The sequence below is a fragment of the Triturus cristatus genome, chromosome 3_1 (assembly GCF_964204655.1).
Source record: "Triturus cristatus chromosome 3_1, aTriCri1.1, whole genome shotgun sequence".
Classification (NCBI taxonomy): Eukaryota; Metazoa; Chordata; class Amphibia; order Caudata; family Salamandridae; genus Triturus; species Triturus cristatus.
In genome coordinates this window covers 913,969,742-913,988,148 of record NC_140583.1, presented here as the reverse complement: position 1 = coordinate 913,988,148, position 18,407 = coordinate 913,969,742, and the positions used below count along the sequence as shown (strand labels likewise).

At 44.5% G+C, this 18,407-nt stretch overlaps 1 protein-coding gene across 9 annotated transcripts in view; it reads right to left on the bottom strand.

Annotated features, from left to right (window-relative positions):
- RBMS1 (RNA binding motif single stranded interacting protein 1) overlaps positions 1 to 18,407 on the bottom strand; it is a 592,904-nt gene that overhangs the window by 182,175 nt on the left and 392,322 nt on the right. For all 9 annotated transcript variants that reach the window (XM_085645456.1, XM_085645455.1, XM_085645453.1 and 6 more), the window contains exon 2: positions 15,681 to 15,859. In XM_085645456.1, the coding sequence (XP_085501582.1) occupies positions 15,681 to 15,859 (179 nt within the window). The remainder of the gene's footprint in view (positions 1 to 15,680; positions 15,860 to 18,407) is intronic.

Below are 18,407 nucleotides of genomic sequence, written 5' to 3'. Positions count from 1 at the left end.
TCCAAAGTGGCAACTACATTAGCTAGCATATGGAATTAAATCAGAGATCCAGAGGGCAGGTGAGTGAAAAGGTGCATCGCCCCAACATTTAATTCTCAAATGGCCGTGGATTTCAATCAGACGTTCCTAACTGTAAAGTAATGGTCTCCAAAAAGGGATTTCCACTTGGAAATTGTGTTAAAATTAACACACTCCATTTTAGGAAATAACATTCAAGGAGTCATTAAGTATACTTACTGGTGAGAAGACATAGCCTGCCACACCTTGAGCAATAAACCCTTTGAGTCGTTATGGCTTTCAGACTTTTACAACTTCCAATCACACGTTTTATGAGTTTCAGCCACTCAGCAGACAGTATAGGCATTGACCAAGTGTCTCAGAAAATGCTTTTTCACGAAACACCCATAGCAAAATGTCAAAGCAGTTGTGTCCGCTTAAAATCAGGAAATAATACAAATAAGGGTATTGTCAAGAAGGTTAGGAAGAACATGAAGATTCCAGTTGAGAAAAAAAAAACTTTTGAGAGTATACAGGCAATCTTTGGAGCAAAGAAAAATAGAACAGCATGGCATCAGTTAATAGAAATCGAAGAAAGGATTTAGAATTCTAAACCCTACCCCTTTTCCAATTGCCATCATGTGACAGATTATAGTAACTTACCCCTCCTTACCCAGCCCTTACAAGCATGGACTATGGCCTCACAGTTAACACCCTGAAACCCCCCCAGTTACCTTATGCAGTATTATTGTTACTAGCTTGCACTTTGCGTTTAGCACTGCTACTCCTAGCCCTGCGGAGGATTAACATTAAGCGTGGTTGGCCTGTCTTTACTAACAGAGACGGACACCATTGAAGTGTATCATATTTAGAAATAAGTTTATCCATTACCCAGGTTGAGTTAACTTATGGGTGATCCTGGAGTCGAGTAAAGCAGCTGACCCTCACCCAGTACCCTGGGTGACAAACATTTATAGCTCAAAGCTCTTTAAATGTAAAGCTCCCCAACCTCTCCAACACTTATTTTGGTGAAGCACCTGAGCAAACCAGAGCCTAAGGGGCCCAGCACCACAACTACTCAGGACTGCAATGGTCCGTTAATAAATTAAGGCCCACAGACACCGTCAGAATGCCCCGCAGTAATGTCTCCCCGAGATCTGACCAATATCCTCACCACGGCCCGGGTCATTTTCTGGAGGCACTTCTTTGTTCCATAAAGTTTTAGGCTTGAGCTAGAATTTAATTCATACCGCAAAACACGTTGAGACCCTTGGAGTGCCGCTTTAAATAATCAATACCTACCAATATTCCATCCGCAGTGACGCCACTGCAGGGGAGGGCACAGCCTGCCAAATGCACAGACCAAAGAACTATTAAAGGGATGCGTTTCCTCCTGGGTCAGGTAAGCAATACTAAAGTGCTGTCACCATTTGTGTGAAGTAGCCAGGTGCATTTTTCCACTATGTAGTCACAGTATTATTTTTGGAGGGTTTTTACAAAATTAGTTTACAATTAATATGTGAATGACATAACAAACCAATGTATAAAGAGGGCTGGCTAAAGCCCTTATAAGTAAGCACATTACACATATAATTTAAGTAGATTCACAAAGTCTTGCCTAACGCCAGACCTACAAATTACCCCTTTTGAAAATATATATCTTGTCAGAAAAAAGTTTCTAATGAGGTTTCAATCATTAAAACATGGTCAGAGCCCAAGAAAAGAAAACATTCCTGAGTCAGCAATAAAAACCTCACTCTTTATTACATTAAATTCCAAGGCTGTAGGAGTGGGTATATTTACTTAGTGTCAGCTAGACACATGAACAGCGCAGCTCGGTTATGCCAAGGTTTCAAATAGCTTGAATTCTCCAAAGGAGAAGGCACCATCATGTCCCCCCACCTCCAACTAAATGTGAAACAACAAGGCCACCTTAATTAGTCTAAATAAACATCGAAATGACTCAGAAGAAACACAGGCGGTAGTTAATATCTACTAATGAGAAAGAGGAAAAGCATACAAGAAAAGGTAAACAGAGATTATGCAGATAAACAAAATTAGGACTATAAAATATTTTCACTCGTGATTGCAGATATCCAGCCCTCTTTAGCCATTAGTCTTTTGTATGTCAGTCTCATTTTTCTTCAACCCACTATAGATTACAACACAGGGCAGTGGGTCAGCCCACATTAACCTACATAGGGGCATATTTTTAAGAACGTGTGATAACCATCGCAAAATTAACTTAACGACAACTTCCAACGTCGCAGTCTATCTCGGGAAAATTACGCTGTGTTAACCAAGCATTCTCAACACGGCAGTACCATGCGATAGTCACCAGATAACGCGTCAACTGACTGTGTTAAAATCAACGCCACACAGCAAAAATGCGAAAGCCAGCTACAGGCCTGCAATCCACACGCGTCCGGCGGGAACAATCACCATAAAAGTTGAAAAAAACAGACAAACAAATGCCTAACAACAGCGAAGAACCATGGATGTTGCCGGAGCAAGTACAGAGGAAAACCAGAACCCCACAAGCCCCCCCAGAGGACCTGCCTGAGACCTCGGGGTCAGGGAAGGCCGAGGAGAAGAAGGGAAGGCCAAGGAGAAGAAGAGTAGGAAGAAGCGCTTCAGTCCGCAGGAAAACAGGATCCTGATAACGTAGGTGGTCGAACAACATCAACAACTGTTCGTCACCTCCACTGTGTCATTGGCAGCAAAAAATGGACTATGGCAGTTCATCGTGGACAGAATGAATGCAGTCGGAGTGCTAAGAGGACAATGGAAGAGGTCAAGGGGAGCTGGAATGATATCAAACGCAAAACCAAGCTGAAACTCGCCAACAACCGGAAGGCAGCAATGCAGACTGGAGGTGGAGTCCTGCGCCATAGGAGGAGCTGGACGACATGGAGGAAATGGTGTCCACAGTCATCAGTGGGGAGACGGTGGCTGAAGTCGGGGACCGGACACTGCTCAACATGACCGGACACAAAAGCACCAGGGTGAGTAACGACCAGGGCCTGGGGGGGGGGGGGGGAGGGGGGGGGGAGACAGGTGGAGATGGGTACAATGGCACACATGCACGATTGAGCTGAGCACATCTGCGTACAGACCATGCCCCAGACCCCAACTCCCACCAAGAACAATGTACCCAAGTATGCAACATCTCAGCACTGTATAAGCACAGAAGTCAGAGGCACACCACATGTAAGGGATACGGGGCAGCCAAATCAGAGCTGCAGGGGTGACTCCTCCAAAATGCGGTGCACACACACACATCACATGCAGAGCACATCAACACTGACAACATTGTGGCACAAACTGCAACACGTCCACACCAGAACACAACTGGTGCCGACTGGGTGTAGACACTGGCCAATCATAAGTGGCATTGCAGGGAAATGTGAATTGATAATGTACAAGTACAAACACACATTCGTGATGTTGTCAAAATGTCCACAGTCCCGCAGCAAATGGGCAGCCCCTTCGAAACAGCCACAATGTACACAGTCATGAAGTCTGTATGTAAACATGTACAATGCGACAACACACGTGAACACATTGTTAAACTGCATCTCCCCTTCACATTGCAGAGGGACAATCAACATCTCCTGCAGAGCAGCTCGAACCGCTCTTCTCTGATGACGAAGAGGACCACCACAGGTCCGACTCCGACGCCCTTCAAGAGTTCATTGACAGTCTCCGCAGCCCACCTCCAGGAGCAGGGCAGCCCAGCTGCAACGAGGACACAACACCCCCTGCACAGACCACACAGTAGGCAGCACCCACCTCCACGGCTGTCTCCCAGGACCCCCACGAAGAACACATGGCCTTCCAACGTCGTGTGTTGGGATGCCAGGAGCAGCTGGCTGAAAAGGTGCGGGTGGGCTTTGACCGCATGGCAGACAAACTAGATGCCATACATGGGTGTCTAAGTCCCATCAGGGACCACTCACAGTCCCTAACGGACACCCACAGTCCGCTCCATGCACGCCAACGAATCATGGCTGACATCACCTGAGTCCTGACTCTGAGACAAGAATGACTGTCTAGTCAGAGTGGCTCCAGCAAGCTCGTCCGGGAGTTGGGACTCATGCGGAGGCTCATGGAGAACATGGAGCAGGCCAATGCGAAAAGTGCAGCTGCCACGGCTGCACACCAGCGAGAAGTAGCTGGGCTCCACAAGGACCTCAAAACCATCCTCATGGCATTACTGCCACAAGGCCTGGCGCTGATGCATGCTGCTGCTACCACTACATCCACATCTCCGCCCCCTCAAGTGTCAGTGCCACACAGTGGCAGACATTCCACCTCCGGCCCCTGAGGTGTCACTGCCACACAGTGCTGGAGAAAGGCCAGCATCACCCACACGTGAGGCACATGAAACAGCAGAGGACGAAGATGCAGATGAAACCGCCTTACTGGTACGGAGAAAACTGTAGAATTCATCTCCGCCACATGGCCGGTTTCAGCTTGGTTCTGCCCTCTGCATCATCACCTTCCACTGTTCCCCGATACACTCTGACACTCACCTTGTACCTCACAATGGACTGCCATACTCTGTTTGATCGCTAATGACACAGCTATCAGACTGCAGACGGCACTCTTCCTCTTGACTTGTCATTCCCTGTAGGACTGTGGCTGGCCCTCCATGGGCCAACATTTTAAAGTGGGGTTTGTATGGCCCTGTACTGCTCAAGATGCAACACTCCACTGAATGTGCATTAAACATTCCAAATCACACAGATGTGTCATGTCTATGGTCTTTCAAGTCTAGTAGTATGGATGAATGTAGGGTCAGTGAATTCCTCTTACATCCATGTAGCTCATGTCGTTGTACTTGGGTCACAGGGTGACACATTGCTGAATGTTGTCCGGGTGGTGCCGAAACAACAGCGACACGCAAATTTGATACTTTCTTGTCCAGCCCCGTACAGAACAACGCCCAGAGCCCCGGGGTCATTGTTCAAACCCTTATGCTAGGCTGGCATACGCCAGGCCAGCCCACTCCGCTTACGCTCACAGGGGAGGGGGCGACAATGTTACATGTTCCAGGTCTTCCCTGTAGGGAGGGATCTGCTGCTCACAGGTCTAGTTGTCAGCATGCCACAGCCACTCCCTCACGGCTGGTGTACACCCACACCACACCCATCCAGCACAAGCATCACAGCACATGTGACCCTGCCAATAAAAAGGGCCGGGCACCTGTGCTTGACGCCATTTCCAACCTCTCTCGGGGTGTATCCGTATGGTGTGCATGTAGGCATGGGGGCCCAGGGGCCTGCGACATCACATGCCGCAGGCCCGGAGGTGACATGGTGTCCGCACCACGATTCCCAATAATAGAGGGTCAATGACTTGCGGGGCACAGGCTTGGTGGCACCGGATACACTGCGGCCGGCACAGGCACACCGCCACGGGACGGTGACTTTCAGTGCACTGAGGTAGGGGCACCTTAAGTGCTGAGCGGGTGTGCAGCCTGCGATGATGCCCAGTCCAGGCAGTCCGAGCTGCTTAGGTTTTGTGTGCCACTGCTGGTCGCAGTGTAGGTCTGAGCCAGCAGACAGCGGGGGCCTACCGCTACGTGGCGTGGCCTCGCGGGTCACAGAGTTAGTGGCACCTCAAGGGCTGAGCGGGTATGCAGCCTGCGATGAGGCCGGGTGCAATGGTATGTCCTCTGCCATGGCGAAACCAAGACAGAGCACCAAAAGTGAGACCTGGTAGCCTGCGGAGCGAGACTGCATGATGTGGAGGGTGTCATGTCCGCGGGCCCCGGGCTTGTGGCTTGCAGCGGCACGTGGTGGGCCCCGATTGCTACAAGCCAAGGGCGGAAGGCGAGCAGTGAGGCCTGGGTGCGCAGGAGCGGGCATGCCCCACTGGTCAGCAGGAGGGGCTGGGGTGCATCTGCCTGGGTGCGCAGGGGCGGGCATGCACCGCTGGGCGGCGGGAGGGGCTGGGGTGCAGCTGCCTGGGTGCGCAGGGGCGAACCGACGATGTTGTGTGCAATTGGATGTACTGTGCACTTCATGTATTTGGACACTGTTACAGATGACGGGTTTGTCTCAGATGTGGGACCTGGTGAACCGCACAACATACCGACACGTGGTTGGAGACACGCCGGTGGCAGCAGGTGAGCAGTGTAGCCTGGGGGCGCAGTGTCGGCACTCTCTCTCCCTGTCCCTCTCTTCTTTTCTCTCTCTCTCTCTCCCCCTCTCTGTCCGTCTATCTCTCTCTCTCTCTCTCCCCCTCTCTGTCCGTCTATCTCTCTCTCTCTCTCTCCCTCTCTTTCTCTCTCTCTCTCTCTCCTTCACTCTCCCTCTGTCCCTTGATGTGCGCAGGACACCTTCTCATCATGATTTTTGTCTTGCAGGCTGTGACTTACGGATTGTCCCGAGGGGAGCAGCCATGTGTCTTCATTTCTGTTCTGTGTTTATTTTAATACATTTTCATTTGTTGCTTCGAAGATGAAAGTGCGATGCTCATTTTTGTGACGACCCATGCATGTCACCAGATGTGATTGTGCAACATCATGCGGAATATTTGGTACATGATTCAGTGTACTTGATGTGGCATGTCTTTGGCTGGGGGAGGGGGGGGGGGTGCTTGTGCCGGGGAGGGGGGGGGGGTTCCTGGGGGTGGTGGCGGTGGGTGTTGTGGCCGTCTTGGGTGTCCGGCACGAATGTTCAGTGGCTCCATGGCATCTGTTCTTCCGGTGTGGCTCTGGGCTGGGCTCTCTTTTGTGGTGCAGGCTGTAGTCCGACTTTGCACCAGGTCGGAGCAGGTGTTCGTTTCCTGGTGCTAACGCGCCTTATTGCATGTTTTGTGATCTTATCGCAGATCAGGCTGGTTGTTGAGAATGTTGAGGTGTGGTGTTGTTGTGGCTTTTTTGCACAGGAATGCCTACTCTGCATCTCATTAGCGACAGTTGCTGCGGTCATCTGTGGGGATTTTGTTTTTAGGCTGCTATTGCCGGAAAACTAGTGATATCGGCTGTTTGCACCAGCTTGTGAATGGGGCGGTAAATTTATCGTGACTTTGGCTGCGGTGAATATGCGCCATAAAGTCTTCGGGAAGGGTGGAAAGGTCCACTAAAAGGTATGCCATTGAACAAGTGATACTGTATGTTAGCTGAGTCGACACATTGTGATTAACCTCTGCAAAGCCTCCCCGTGGGTTTTAAAGTGACCCATTGATGGCTTGTAATTAGCATGATCTAAGAGGTCACTTCTCTGCTGAGTTCCGCTTTTCTTTTATCTCTAAAGTTTTGCACAGGATTTGGGATTACACTAGATTGTATTAGCAGAGTATTGCACTGTCTTCAGCTATTACAGCAAGTCAGGCTGTCTAACTTGCCGCTCCATGGAAGTAGAGGCCTTCTGTGGACATCATTAAGGATGCAACGGTCAACATTTCCACAAACTGTGCAACAGTCTTCTTTCTAGGCCGTCACCAGAAATGTCAAAATGCACTCTCAACTTAATTCAACACAAAATCTTATGGCGTTCGATCTTAAATAAACGGCATCCAACCCTATGACAAACTAGCAGCAAGGTCATGCGGAACAGAGCTTAGACCATGCAAAAAGCCTCAACACAACACAGATACTACCTCAAAACGCCCCACTAAAAGATTCGCAAGAGCCTGTCAAAGTGGAAGTAACTGGATTCTACTGGGAAACAAAAAAATAAAACACCTTACATCTTAAATTAAATTGACAGCCATCTTAAATTAAACAGACAGTAAAAGGATTGGGTCAAACCAACGAAGTTGTACGGCTAAATCTCAGGTCTCCAACATATGCTCAATTGTAGACTTTGAAGTTCAGTGCTGAATAGTCGGAAGAGGTTTCAGTATCGTGCGAAATGGAAACTCTAGCAGAAAATAAAGCAACAACAACAGAAGCCTCAAATTACAGAAAACAATCCACACACTACAAAAGAATGGGGCTTGTAACACTCCGTGCCACTGAAATTATGCAGCAAGGGAGGGGCAAATTATGCAGAAGGGTTGAGTAAATTATGCAGCAAGAAAACGCAAAATGTGGCATAATGTGGCACATTTTGTGATAGTATTATTTGATTATTTTCTCATAACTTGGTAGCACTGTCAGTGCATTGGTTGCTTTTCATTAGTATCAGTTTACCACTCAAATATAGCAATAAGCAACAGAAAGGTGACTAGTCATCCTTTGCAACGGGCCTTCCACTGCGCGGCAAAACGTGTTGCTGCGTTTTTAGTAATGTTTGAACCAATTGAGCTAGAACCAAAACGTTCTATTTATTATGTGAAAAATGTGGCATATCTATAATGTTTGTATTGTATTGCAATTGCATTTATAAAGAGCTTACTACCACCTGACGAGGCGTCAAAGCGCTTTTTCAGCTTGTAGCATGCTACTCCATAACCCATAAAGGATTAGTGTTGAATTAGTATAGAAAAATATGAAAGTAATTTGAGTGGTGGATATGTTAGTCAGTTATTTGGCTTGAGAAGGGTAGGGAGGGTTAGAAGAGGTAAAAAGGTTTGCAATCCTTGAACAATTCTAGTGGCCCTGATAACACCCTAGGAAGTCATTCCCCATCCTTCACCAGGTAACGTTTTGTTAACGGAGACAGTGCACAACCACCAATACTTAATCCCAAGGATTCCTAACCGCATCATATGAGAAAGCCAGTAACACTAGCATACATAAACATTCGCCACAAACCCAACATAAATATACCGACAATCAAAAGCAGTGAAATACCAATAGCCACAGTCCAAGCAGAACAATCCCAAATAACCACACTATAGAGCCTTTATGTCTGTAGGAAAGAGAATTGTGTGTAAAATGCACCGAATCATTAGTAACATCTGCACTTACATAGGTGACTCAATCCAGCATAAACACAGCACGTCAGAGGTCCAACGAAAACATGGCTTGAAGACGGTTTCTTCACAGCACTGGATGACTTGGTGCCCCATGGTACCAAAATCAATCAGAGAAAAGAGTCTTGGACTTGGTAATAGGGTGGGATAGAGATGAATATAAACATTGTATAACTACCATGAAATGAAATACTACCATAGACACAAGTATTTCAAAATATTCTGCTTAGTTGATACAAGTGGATACAAATGCCCTATTCATCACACCAATGTTCTTCTTGATACCACGACATGATAGTTCATTCTTGATACTCAATCTGATATTACACTTAGAAACCAGGCCCAGAAATCCTAGTTACTAAACACATTAAACTATAGTTGGACAACCTCAGGCCATAAATAAATGGCAAATAATTAAGAAATGAATGCAAGCGCAACCAACTATTGGGGCCCTTACCTGTACAGTAGATCATGCAATGGACTTAACACACAAGGTCACTGTGATCATCCTCATAATTCACCCTAGCTTCGGACCACTGCGAAAACATGAAATCTCCTAGATAGGAGACAATTTGATGCCCCTACAATGAGCTATTGCTCAAACTTGTGGGCAGCAGTAAACTAAACAAAGTTAAAAGGTGCCTTTCAGAACATCTATAGTGTCCTACATTACAAAACAACAAGGCGTGGAGTGTTGGCTCGTAACTCAACTTCATAATAACCAAAAAGTGCTCGACAAAATGCTCCATTGCAGAAAGAAAAGAAAACAGTGGGTATACACACTTGATGAAGGTTAATGGAGGATAAAATGTCACCATCTTAAAGTCGAGATCAATCGAAATGTGCAATTTCGTTGATGGACTGTCCCATGGATTCCGTAACAAAAACATTTCTTGTGCTATAGGACCTACTGCCAACAGTCTTTGAATCAAACATGAACTAACATCCACGAGGCCAAAGACAACAAAGCAAACCCGGTCTCCCTCCCAGGATCCAGCGAGCTCACATCTCCTACATTCCAATAAATGAATCGAGAAACATAGGAAATCAACAAAAAGGCAATTTGGCTTCAAGGAACGCCAAATACACTCACTCACTCTAGACTTACATTAAAACAAGAAGTGTGAATCATCTAACATAGATCACATATGGCACCACACTCCAAAACATCCATCTACACTGCAATCTACCCTGCAAGGAAACTGCCCATTCTCAGGACCAGTGCCAACTCCAGAGCTCAGACAGCCTTGAGCTTAATATTCCAGCCTTTAAGTAGTCAAGGACACTTAAGCAACCCTACTCTGGGCGCCCAGACTCCCTCCCACCCCCCCCCCCCCCCCCACAAGGGTCTGGATATCTAAAGCAATCAAGGCAATCGCTTCCTCAGACAGCTTTAGAAGTACTAAAAGGCCTATTGTTCCAACGTTACCTCACTTTATAAAAAGGGCCATTCCTGTGCCAAGCCATATCTATGCCAGGCTTCCTCTGCACAGCTATTAAAGTATTAATGTATACATGGATAATATATGGTTTTGGGTTTCTGTTTTTTTATGGTTTACTCACCTACACTAATGTCTTGCATTGTTTTCTTTCATGCCTTTTTATATAGGATGTCAACCTGTTATTTCTTTTTTTTCTCCCATCTGTACCAGTATTGCACATAGCGAAAGTTCTTGTTAAATTTATTGTAAATTTGTTGTGTGATATTGTTACATTTTTACCTACTGAATTTTGTTCATCAATCACTCATGTAGACTGCTATTCGTAAAACAATCCTGTCTAAAGCACATTGCCATCTACTTGGTCTTGTCTGTGCTATAAAAAGGGGAAAATAAAGAGGCAAATAAATAAATGAATGAATACATACTGATGAAAACCACACAAGGGAGTCTACATTCTTCTCAACTAATAACATATGAGATTACAGCATTGGAAAAGTCACTATGTATAGTTTAATGTGCAAATTCATAGTAACAGAGTAATTCTCAAAAGGTGAACATATTTGTTGCTTTCGTTGAAACCTCTGCTACTGGCTTTGCTAATATTATGTAAAAAGTAGCAAATATTACTGCTGTCTGTACAGAAATCATATAGGAAATAAAGAATTGAATGAAACAAGAAGACGATAGTTTAGTGTAATTTTCTGATGTAAAGTAGTCCCTCGTGCATTAGCATGAGCTCGGTGGTTAATACTTCTCTGGTGAAGATAAACTCCACTGTGTATAGTGTAAAGAATACCAATAAGTAAACGGACATCTCCAGTGTTATGCCAGACATAAAAAGTCAAAGTGAGTGGAAGGAAATCTCATGCATGGCTTTTGATTGATTACATCACATCCAACAGATTAGATAGGGACATGTGCAGCCACGGCCCGTGGAGGGAGTTCTGTGGGGGCGGTAAGACGGGGCGGGGGAGGGGTAGCGTGGGGGGTTCTAAAAACCGGAATATGGATAATTACAGGTAAGTAAACAATTAAATAAATAAAACGAATTTCGTAGCGTGCGCTACGAAATTCGTTTTATTTATTTAATTGTTTACTTACCTGTAATTATCTATATTCCGGTTTTTAGAACCCCCCACCCTACCCCTCCCCCGCCCCGCCTTACCGCCCCACAGAACTCCCTCCACGGGCCGCGGCTGGTCATGTGAATCTTTGGAGCACCAAGTAACATGTGGCCTACCATAGCAGATAATCCTACCAACAATTCTGTAATGTATAGCTAGGCCATTAACTGAAAATTCAATAGGATCAGATAAAATTAAAAATGAACGCAGACGGCCCCTAAATACACCTTAGGCTTTCAGTCAAAATAATGTTAGAGATTTCTTGCATCACATCTGTTGCTAGATGAGAAAGGATTCTTTATCTGGATGGCACTATATAGAAAATGCTGTCGATAGGAAGCAAAAAGGATGGAATACTGATATTTCAGTGACCTTACTCCTTTGGCACAACAAATACAGTCTTGGGTTTTCACAACATTTTCTCTTCTGTGTATTGACCACGCAAATAATTGGGAATGCGTGCATGCATGCATGCATAGTGGTCTTCAGGCGGTCGGTAAAGAAGGCAACTTCAAAAATATTCGTGATAAACCAGACCAATTCTTACCAATGCTCCAAATAAACAATTAAGTGGAAATGACCAGAGCAGCGGTTGTAGCACAACTATAACTTTGCAATGTAGCCTACACTCGCTTTACAACGCTATCTGCTAGGGCACATTAACAGAACTAGGCAGCAAGGCTGTCCCTCAACCTGAGGACAGTCAAATGTTTGAAATCAACTTAAAACCCTTTGGCTTTCAATTGAAGTGGGGTCGAGCCAAACTCGCATGCCACATGCATAAGGCACTATGGCAAATGGGTCTAGGCTACTTGCAGAAGGTAACCTCCCTTGAGAAACTTCAAGCAATGTACTAGAAGAAACTAAAACATCAACTATACAAGGTCATGAGCCACGCTGTTCGTTGACCATACACAGCACATTTCACCCAATTAGTGCCATCACTAACCACTCCTTGAAAGTCGGCAGAATCCTTACATAGGTTAGAAACGTAACTGACTAACCCAAAGCCATACTCTACCCCGGTTAATCAATAATACCATATTATTGCCTCGGAGGTCTTCGCACATTCGTACACAATAGACTGTAAACACAGTGCTGTTAAGTGACCAAAATGTGACAATTTGGCACTACTAAAGACAAAACTGAATAAGTGCAATGATTCCCATGGAGTAAAAGCACACTATAAATGTACCATATATAGATGGTAATGCTAGGTGCTGTTTAAGAATTATTACTCACATGGGCTAACCTTCTGGCCCACAATGGTGTTTACATCTATTCTTGTTTTTGCGCACAATTGTTATGTATATCCACCATGCATATCAATAAAGAATACCTGCACATCTCTTCATCAGCTGATGGCAAGAGCAGAAAGGCCACAAACTATTTACTTGCTACTGCGGGGCCTGAATAGGGTGGTAAGGAGGGGGTCTAAAGGGTATTCTGAGAAATGGATGGAGACCCCAAGTTTGAGACGACCGAATCCCTTATCGGTGTTGCAAGGCATCTTAGCTGGTCTACAGCTCTCTCTGACATGAATTCACTTATCCAGATCAAAAATATAATACCCCCACACAGAGGCCTACCAATGTTTATTTGCTGTGAATTACCTTGCATAAAGCTTGATTACCAGAATCTGTAAACGTCACATTTTCTTGACCTTACGAAAACTAGCTTCCCTCTCTTAGACATGCGCACTCTTGGTATCAAAAGTGTAGTTTTTTAATAACTGATCCTGCTGTAGAAAATCTGTTAGTATTTTGACACTTTTGAGGGCCATCTGCTCTGGTGGTCGTGAGTTCACCTCTGCCCCTGCTTGTTATGGCATTTTAACTTCTCAGATATGTGTCCGATTGCATTAAGGTACAAATGAGCGCTTCACTTCAGGGAGCTCGAATACTTCAACCAAGACCACCATCTCGGGAGACTGAGATCCTCAAGATCAACAAACACGCACGCTTGCCTAAGAGCAGAATTGGCCTGAATACAGTGAAACTGTATTTAATTAGCCAAGGTATTAAATCACCCCGCACGTGAATGGCTCTACCGTCCACTGTTATTGATTGATGAACATCTGCCCGAGCATTGTTAACTTTCTTACACTTATTTTTTTACCTAATCATCACCATATGCCTCCAACGAACCAAACATTTTTAAACTCCATGACGCAGACATTATTTTCAGTGGGTTTTATACACCAGTCATTATTTCTCCTCAAAAGTCACAGACACTAATTTCTAACTCTGCATTTCCCCACACAAGTGATTTTCAACAACTGGATCTTCAATTTCATAATCATAAAACTTTTCAGTCCACACTTTTTCTGTTTTAAAGCACTGTAGAACACAGGTGTTATTTTCCAATTTAATACCGTTCAGTTTACCTCGGAGGGAAGGGTGATGTGGCCTTTCTGGGATCCAAACTTGTGACCTTCCACTACAGTAGATGCCACGGAGCTATCTGGAGGCCAGACATCTGCTCAATCTACCCATGCGGACTCTGATCTCACCAGCCCTCAGATTGGTATACTGACTTCCTATGGCCAGATGTGTCTCTTTAAAGCAATAGGCATCACACATCGAGCACACAATGGTACACAACCACACTTTGTTCAAGTTTAGACCTGCTGCTGACCGGTCCTACACTTTAACCAAATTTTGAACTGCTGAAAGCTTCTTCTCTTTCCAGGTGGATAAGCTCGGGTAGCTACTTCAACTAGATTGTGGTCAATTTACGATCACCATGTCCTTTGGACAGCACTAAAGACATGGCTCCACCCATGAGATTAGTAGCATGATACGGACTGCCAAAAACATTAGCTGTACCTACATGAGTCTACACTCAAACTTCTTTGCAACACATTTTTATAAGCAGCTGTAAGTCCTCGGCAACAAGTTTGGAGTCTTTGAACTACACCTCTGCCAACACCTCCATATAGGCCATTCTGCAGCAACCCGATATCAACCATGCACTCCAGAACAGCGCAAACATTTGATGCTACGTAAAACGCTTCCCGCTGCACCAAAGGCATGAAGAACTCTGTAAATACTAGCAAACAATAATGCCCCAAAATCACTCAATAAGTCGAGGTGTTTCCTCCATATACATTTACAGCTTTCCTTATTATTTCAGCGTAGGGCTTACATGTTTCTCTTCTGTGCTCCTGAGTAAGGTATTGTAACTCCAAAACAGTCACACAGAAAATTAAAAGAGATCTATTTCAATTTACATGATTTTCTCATTTTCCTATGAGCTCAGTAACACAAGAAATACTCTTCAGAAATGTATTTCCTTAAAGAGCAAGCACCTTAATGAATCCACCATTAGGGGCATCTTATCACTCATTCCAGCATTAATCATGGCTCAATCATCACTTTTCATTTTACAGTCACCTTTTTAATATAAGGTATTGCATCGAAGGGAGGAGAGGTATATTCAATGTGCCTCACTGGTTATTTATTTTACTGGTAGCAAACATGTTGCTAGTAGTCCACGAACAGTAGTGCATTATGTTAGGCCCTCATAGCAGAGAGACGGTTTCTGCTTCCCGCGTCTACTGCATTGCTAGCAGTAATCTGCGAGTAATCGCTATAAATGTAAGGGGTCCCAGCTGTGTGAACATCAAAAAAATCTTATGGTCCGCATTAGTTGCAAGAGCAAAACCACTCGTTTTGTTCCTGCAGGGGAACCAATGCCATCTTGGAATTATTTCTTTACTCTGGCAATGGCGACATATTTACATTTTCCACTGACTGATACTTCGCAACTTGACTTTAAGTAAATATAACTGTGGCACTCTTTAATGAATTTGTCAAGTAGCCCATGTACACAAGTTGCACGACATAGCACTTTTCCACTGACAGGCAGAGAAATTAACTCAGAAACACCCTACTATGAAAATTCCTAGTGGCAGCTTCAGAAAACATTTTTGCGATAGTAAATACCAGGTAGCCTCTAGGTTTAAATCAAAAATCAGCGTTTTGGTCTAGGCATGCACTCATGCGAGTAAAAGCCAAATAAGCATCTCCAAGATCAATTAAAAATGGAAAATTTCTTTGCAAAAATGTAAATTATATTACATAAATTCAGTGACCAGTTTAAAAACATGTATTTTAGGTTTGAGTAACTGATTCACTGCACTAATGTTTTAACGTACGATTCTATTTGAGGTTACCACCCAAATAACACACTTTAAAATAAATTAAAATTTAAATTGTTTCCACTGAAAAAAATAAGTACTTACGGCTGGCACAGTTTGACCAGATCCTGGTCAGTGGTGTTTGGAGGAAGCCCTCGGATGTACAGGTTTGTTTTGCTTAACTGGTCCCATCCTGAGCTGCTACTGCTGCTGCTACTGTTGTTGTTGGTACCAGTGGTACTGGGGCTCGGTGGCGTCATCGGGTGGGCTGGGAGAATAGACTGCTGTAAAGAATAGGGCAGTGGTTACGTTGTGCTCTTATTGCTTGGGTAGTTGAACATACTATATACGACGTGCCATTCTGAAACGAACATGCATGCAAATTAATACATGGCGTTTCGCAAACAACTGGTCCAATACTATTGGCTACAGACTAGGTTGGTCATTGGACTTAAGCGGCAGCTGACGACTAAACATTATGGTAGGGTTGACTATACTATAGAAAGGAAAGTCAGATTGCGCAGCAACTATCTTTCCATTAAAGAACAGCCAGTGCTTTACACATTTATTGGGGTACGTTAAGAAGACATCAAAAGGCGATGCAGCACGTTTGTGAGAGTTATAAAAGTTGGACCGCCCAGCCTAAATAACGTTGCTGTGAGATTGGATGCTGAAATAGTTGCTTATTCAACTCGAGATAACTGGAAATTTAATAAATACCACGACTCGGAAAGTAGGTAACCTCATTCACAAAATGTTAGCAGTAAAACACTAAAAAACTTGTATAGCAGGTGGCGGCTGAGAAGGTTGTGTCAACAGCTCGTGAGGACTTAATTGAGGGACAAGAGGTACTTTACAAAGGTCAGCTTTTAAATCTTCAGAAAAGGAATTATCCGTTAAGTGCAGACTTCCTTCTGAAGAAGTCCGCAGTTAACAGAACGAGAGAGACCCTCTAGCGTTCTACAATTACTGTGGAGAGAACAGCCTTTCTGTAGTAGAAACGGTAAAAGGAAAATACAACTTCCACAAGCACTCAAGAACAGGGCCCCCCAGGTCGCGCATCCTGGGCAGTGGCGCAGTCAGCCATCATATCCGGGATGACCTCAAACCTACAGTGGTCAGGAGCAGAGAGGCTGCTCCATTGCTTCTGGACTCCTCGGCTGCACTTGCAATGTCCACCACTACACGCGACTACAAAGACTCCATCATCTCAGAATATGAGAAAACGCTCTACAATGGATTGCTTCTCATCTCAAAGACAAAGTGTGGTTTGCCTACCAACTCACATCGGCTCTTCACACTCAACACACTGTGGCGTGTCTTGAGGGCCCATCACGTTTCTTTCTTTGTCCACTATCTAGCGAACTCTGTTACCAGACCTGGTTAATCATTCAACCTCACCCATTAAATCTATGCAGATGACGTGGAAGACATTCTAAAGATGGATGGCCCAGATCTCTACAGCTCAAAACCTGTCGACTGCCTGCGCCATAAATACATGGATGATGAGTAACCACCCAAAGCTCAACACAGAGCTGAAGACAGAAACATTGAAGAATTCAGAAACCAAGCAGTAACCATGGATTCATAAGTATCCTTGACAACACGTCAATGTGACGAAGAGCACCTTTTACAACATTAAAAGATGCATCTTTCAATACATTAAATACCAACAAAAATGACAACCAATCCAGACACTAATCTCCAAGCTTGACAATGCTAACAGCCTATACCATGGCGCACCCAGATTCACCATTCATAAAATACACTAATCCAAAATCCTGCAGCAGGACTGGTTCTCCACGTCACCCAATACAAAGCATAACTCCAGTCCTACAATCAGTCCACAGGTTACCTATAGTGAGAGGGGCAATATTCAAGGAACTCTGCTTAGTGCACACAACCTCCCAAGGAACAGGACTATTATAACTAAACATTTAAGACAAGCAATACAAGCAAAACAGGACACTGACCACTCCATGCTTACACAAAATCATACCACCTTGCCATAAGGAATCAATAGGAGGCACTAATTTGTGAGTACAGGCTGACAAGCCCTGGAACTCACTAGCAAGCAACATTTATATAATTCAGGAGCGCATATAATTAGGAAGACTTTCAACACCAAGGCTATTTCCAAGATAACTACATCATCCCACAACCCTGGGACAGAGCCTGGAAGGATAATTGAACTTTCAAATAAAATGTACACTTTACAGCCCACATATTTAAAACAATCCAACCAGCACATTACTTTAGATGTTCAAATAAGCTATGAATAGCTGGCGTACTAGCGGTTAGCCTGAGTAGTATATAGTAATGTCAATTGATAAAGAACCCTTCTGGCCCACACTTCACATAGAACCCTTCTGAGCCACACTAACACTCACATAAGACATATCTGCTACAATCTTGTACATCAACTAACACTGTACCAGCCCATAAACCAGCCATCACCAAAGGAACTGGCATAGAATGACTGAAGAGGCAAGTCCTATACTGCTGGCCAATTGGAGAACTTTAATATACTTAATCACTGCAGGTCTCCAGTTGCCACACAGACCATTTCTTTACATCCGAGAATGACATTCAGCTTTAGGATGATAGTAATAAAGTCAATCCCAGCATATCACGCCACCACCTCTCTCGCCAACCATGCATACTCAGGAGCAAAAACAAACAAAAAACAAATCTCAACTTGGACAACTCAGTGCAGTAACCAGCTACGGTTAGAAATATGATCATAAGAAATGCCATAAAGGGACCTGCAGGGCAGCCCAAAGCTGCTAGCTTACTTAAAACCATAAATTGTGCACCTCTCTCTCACACCCC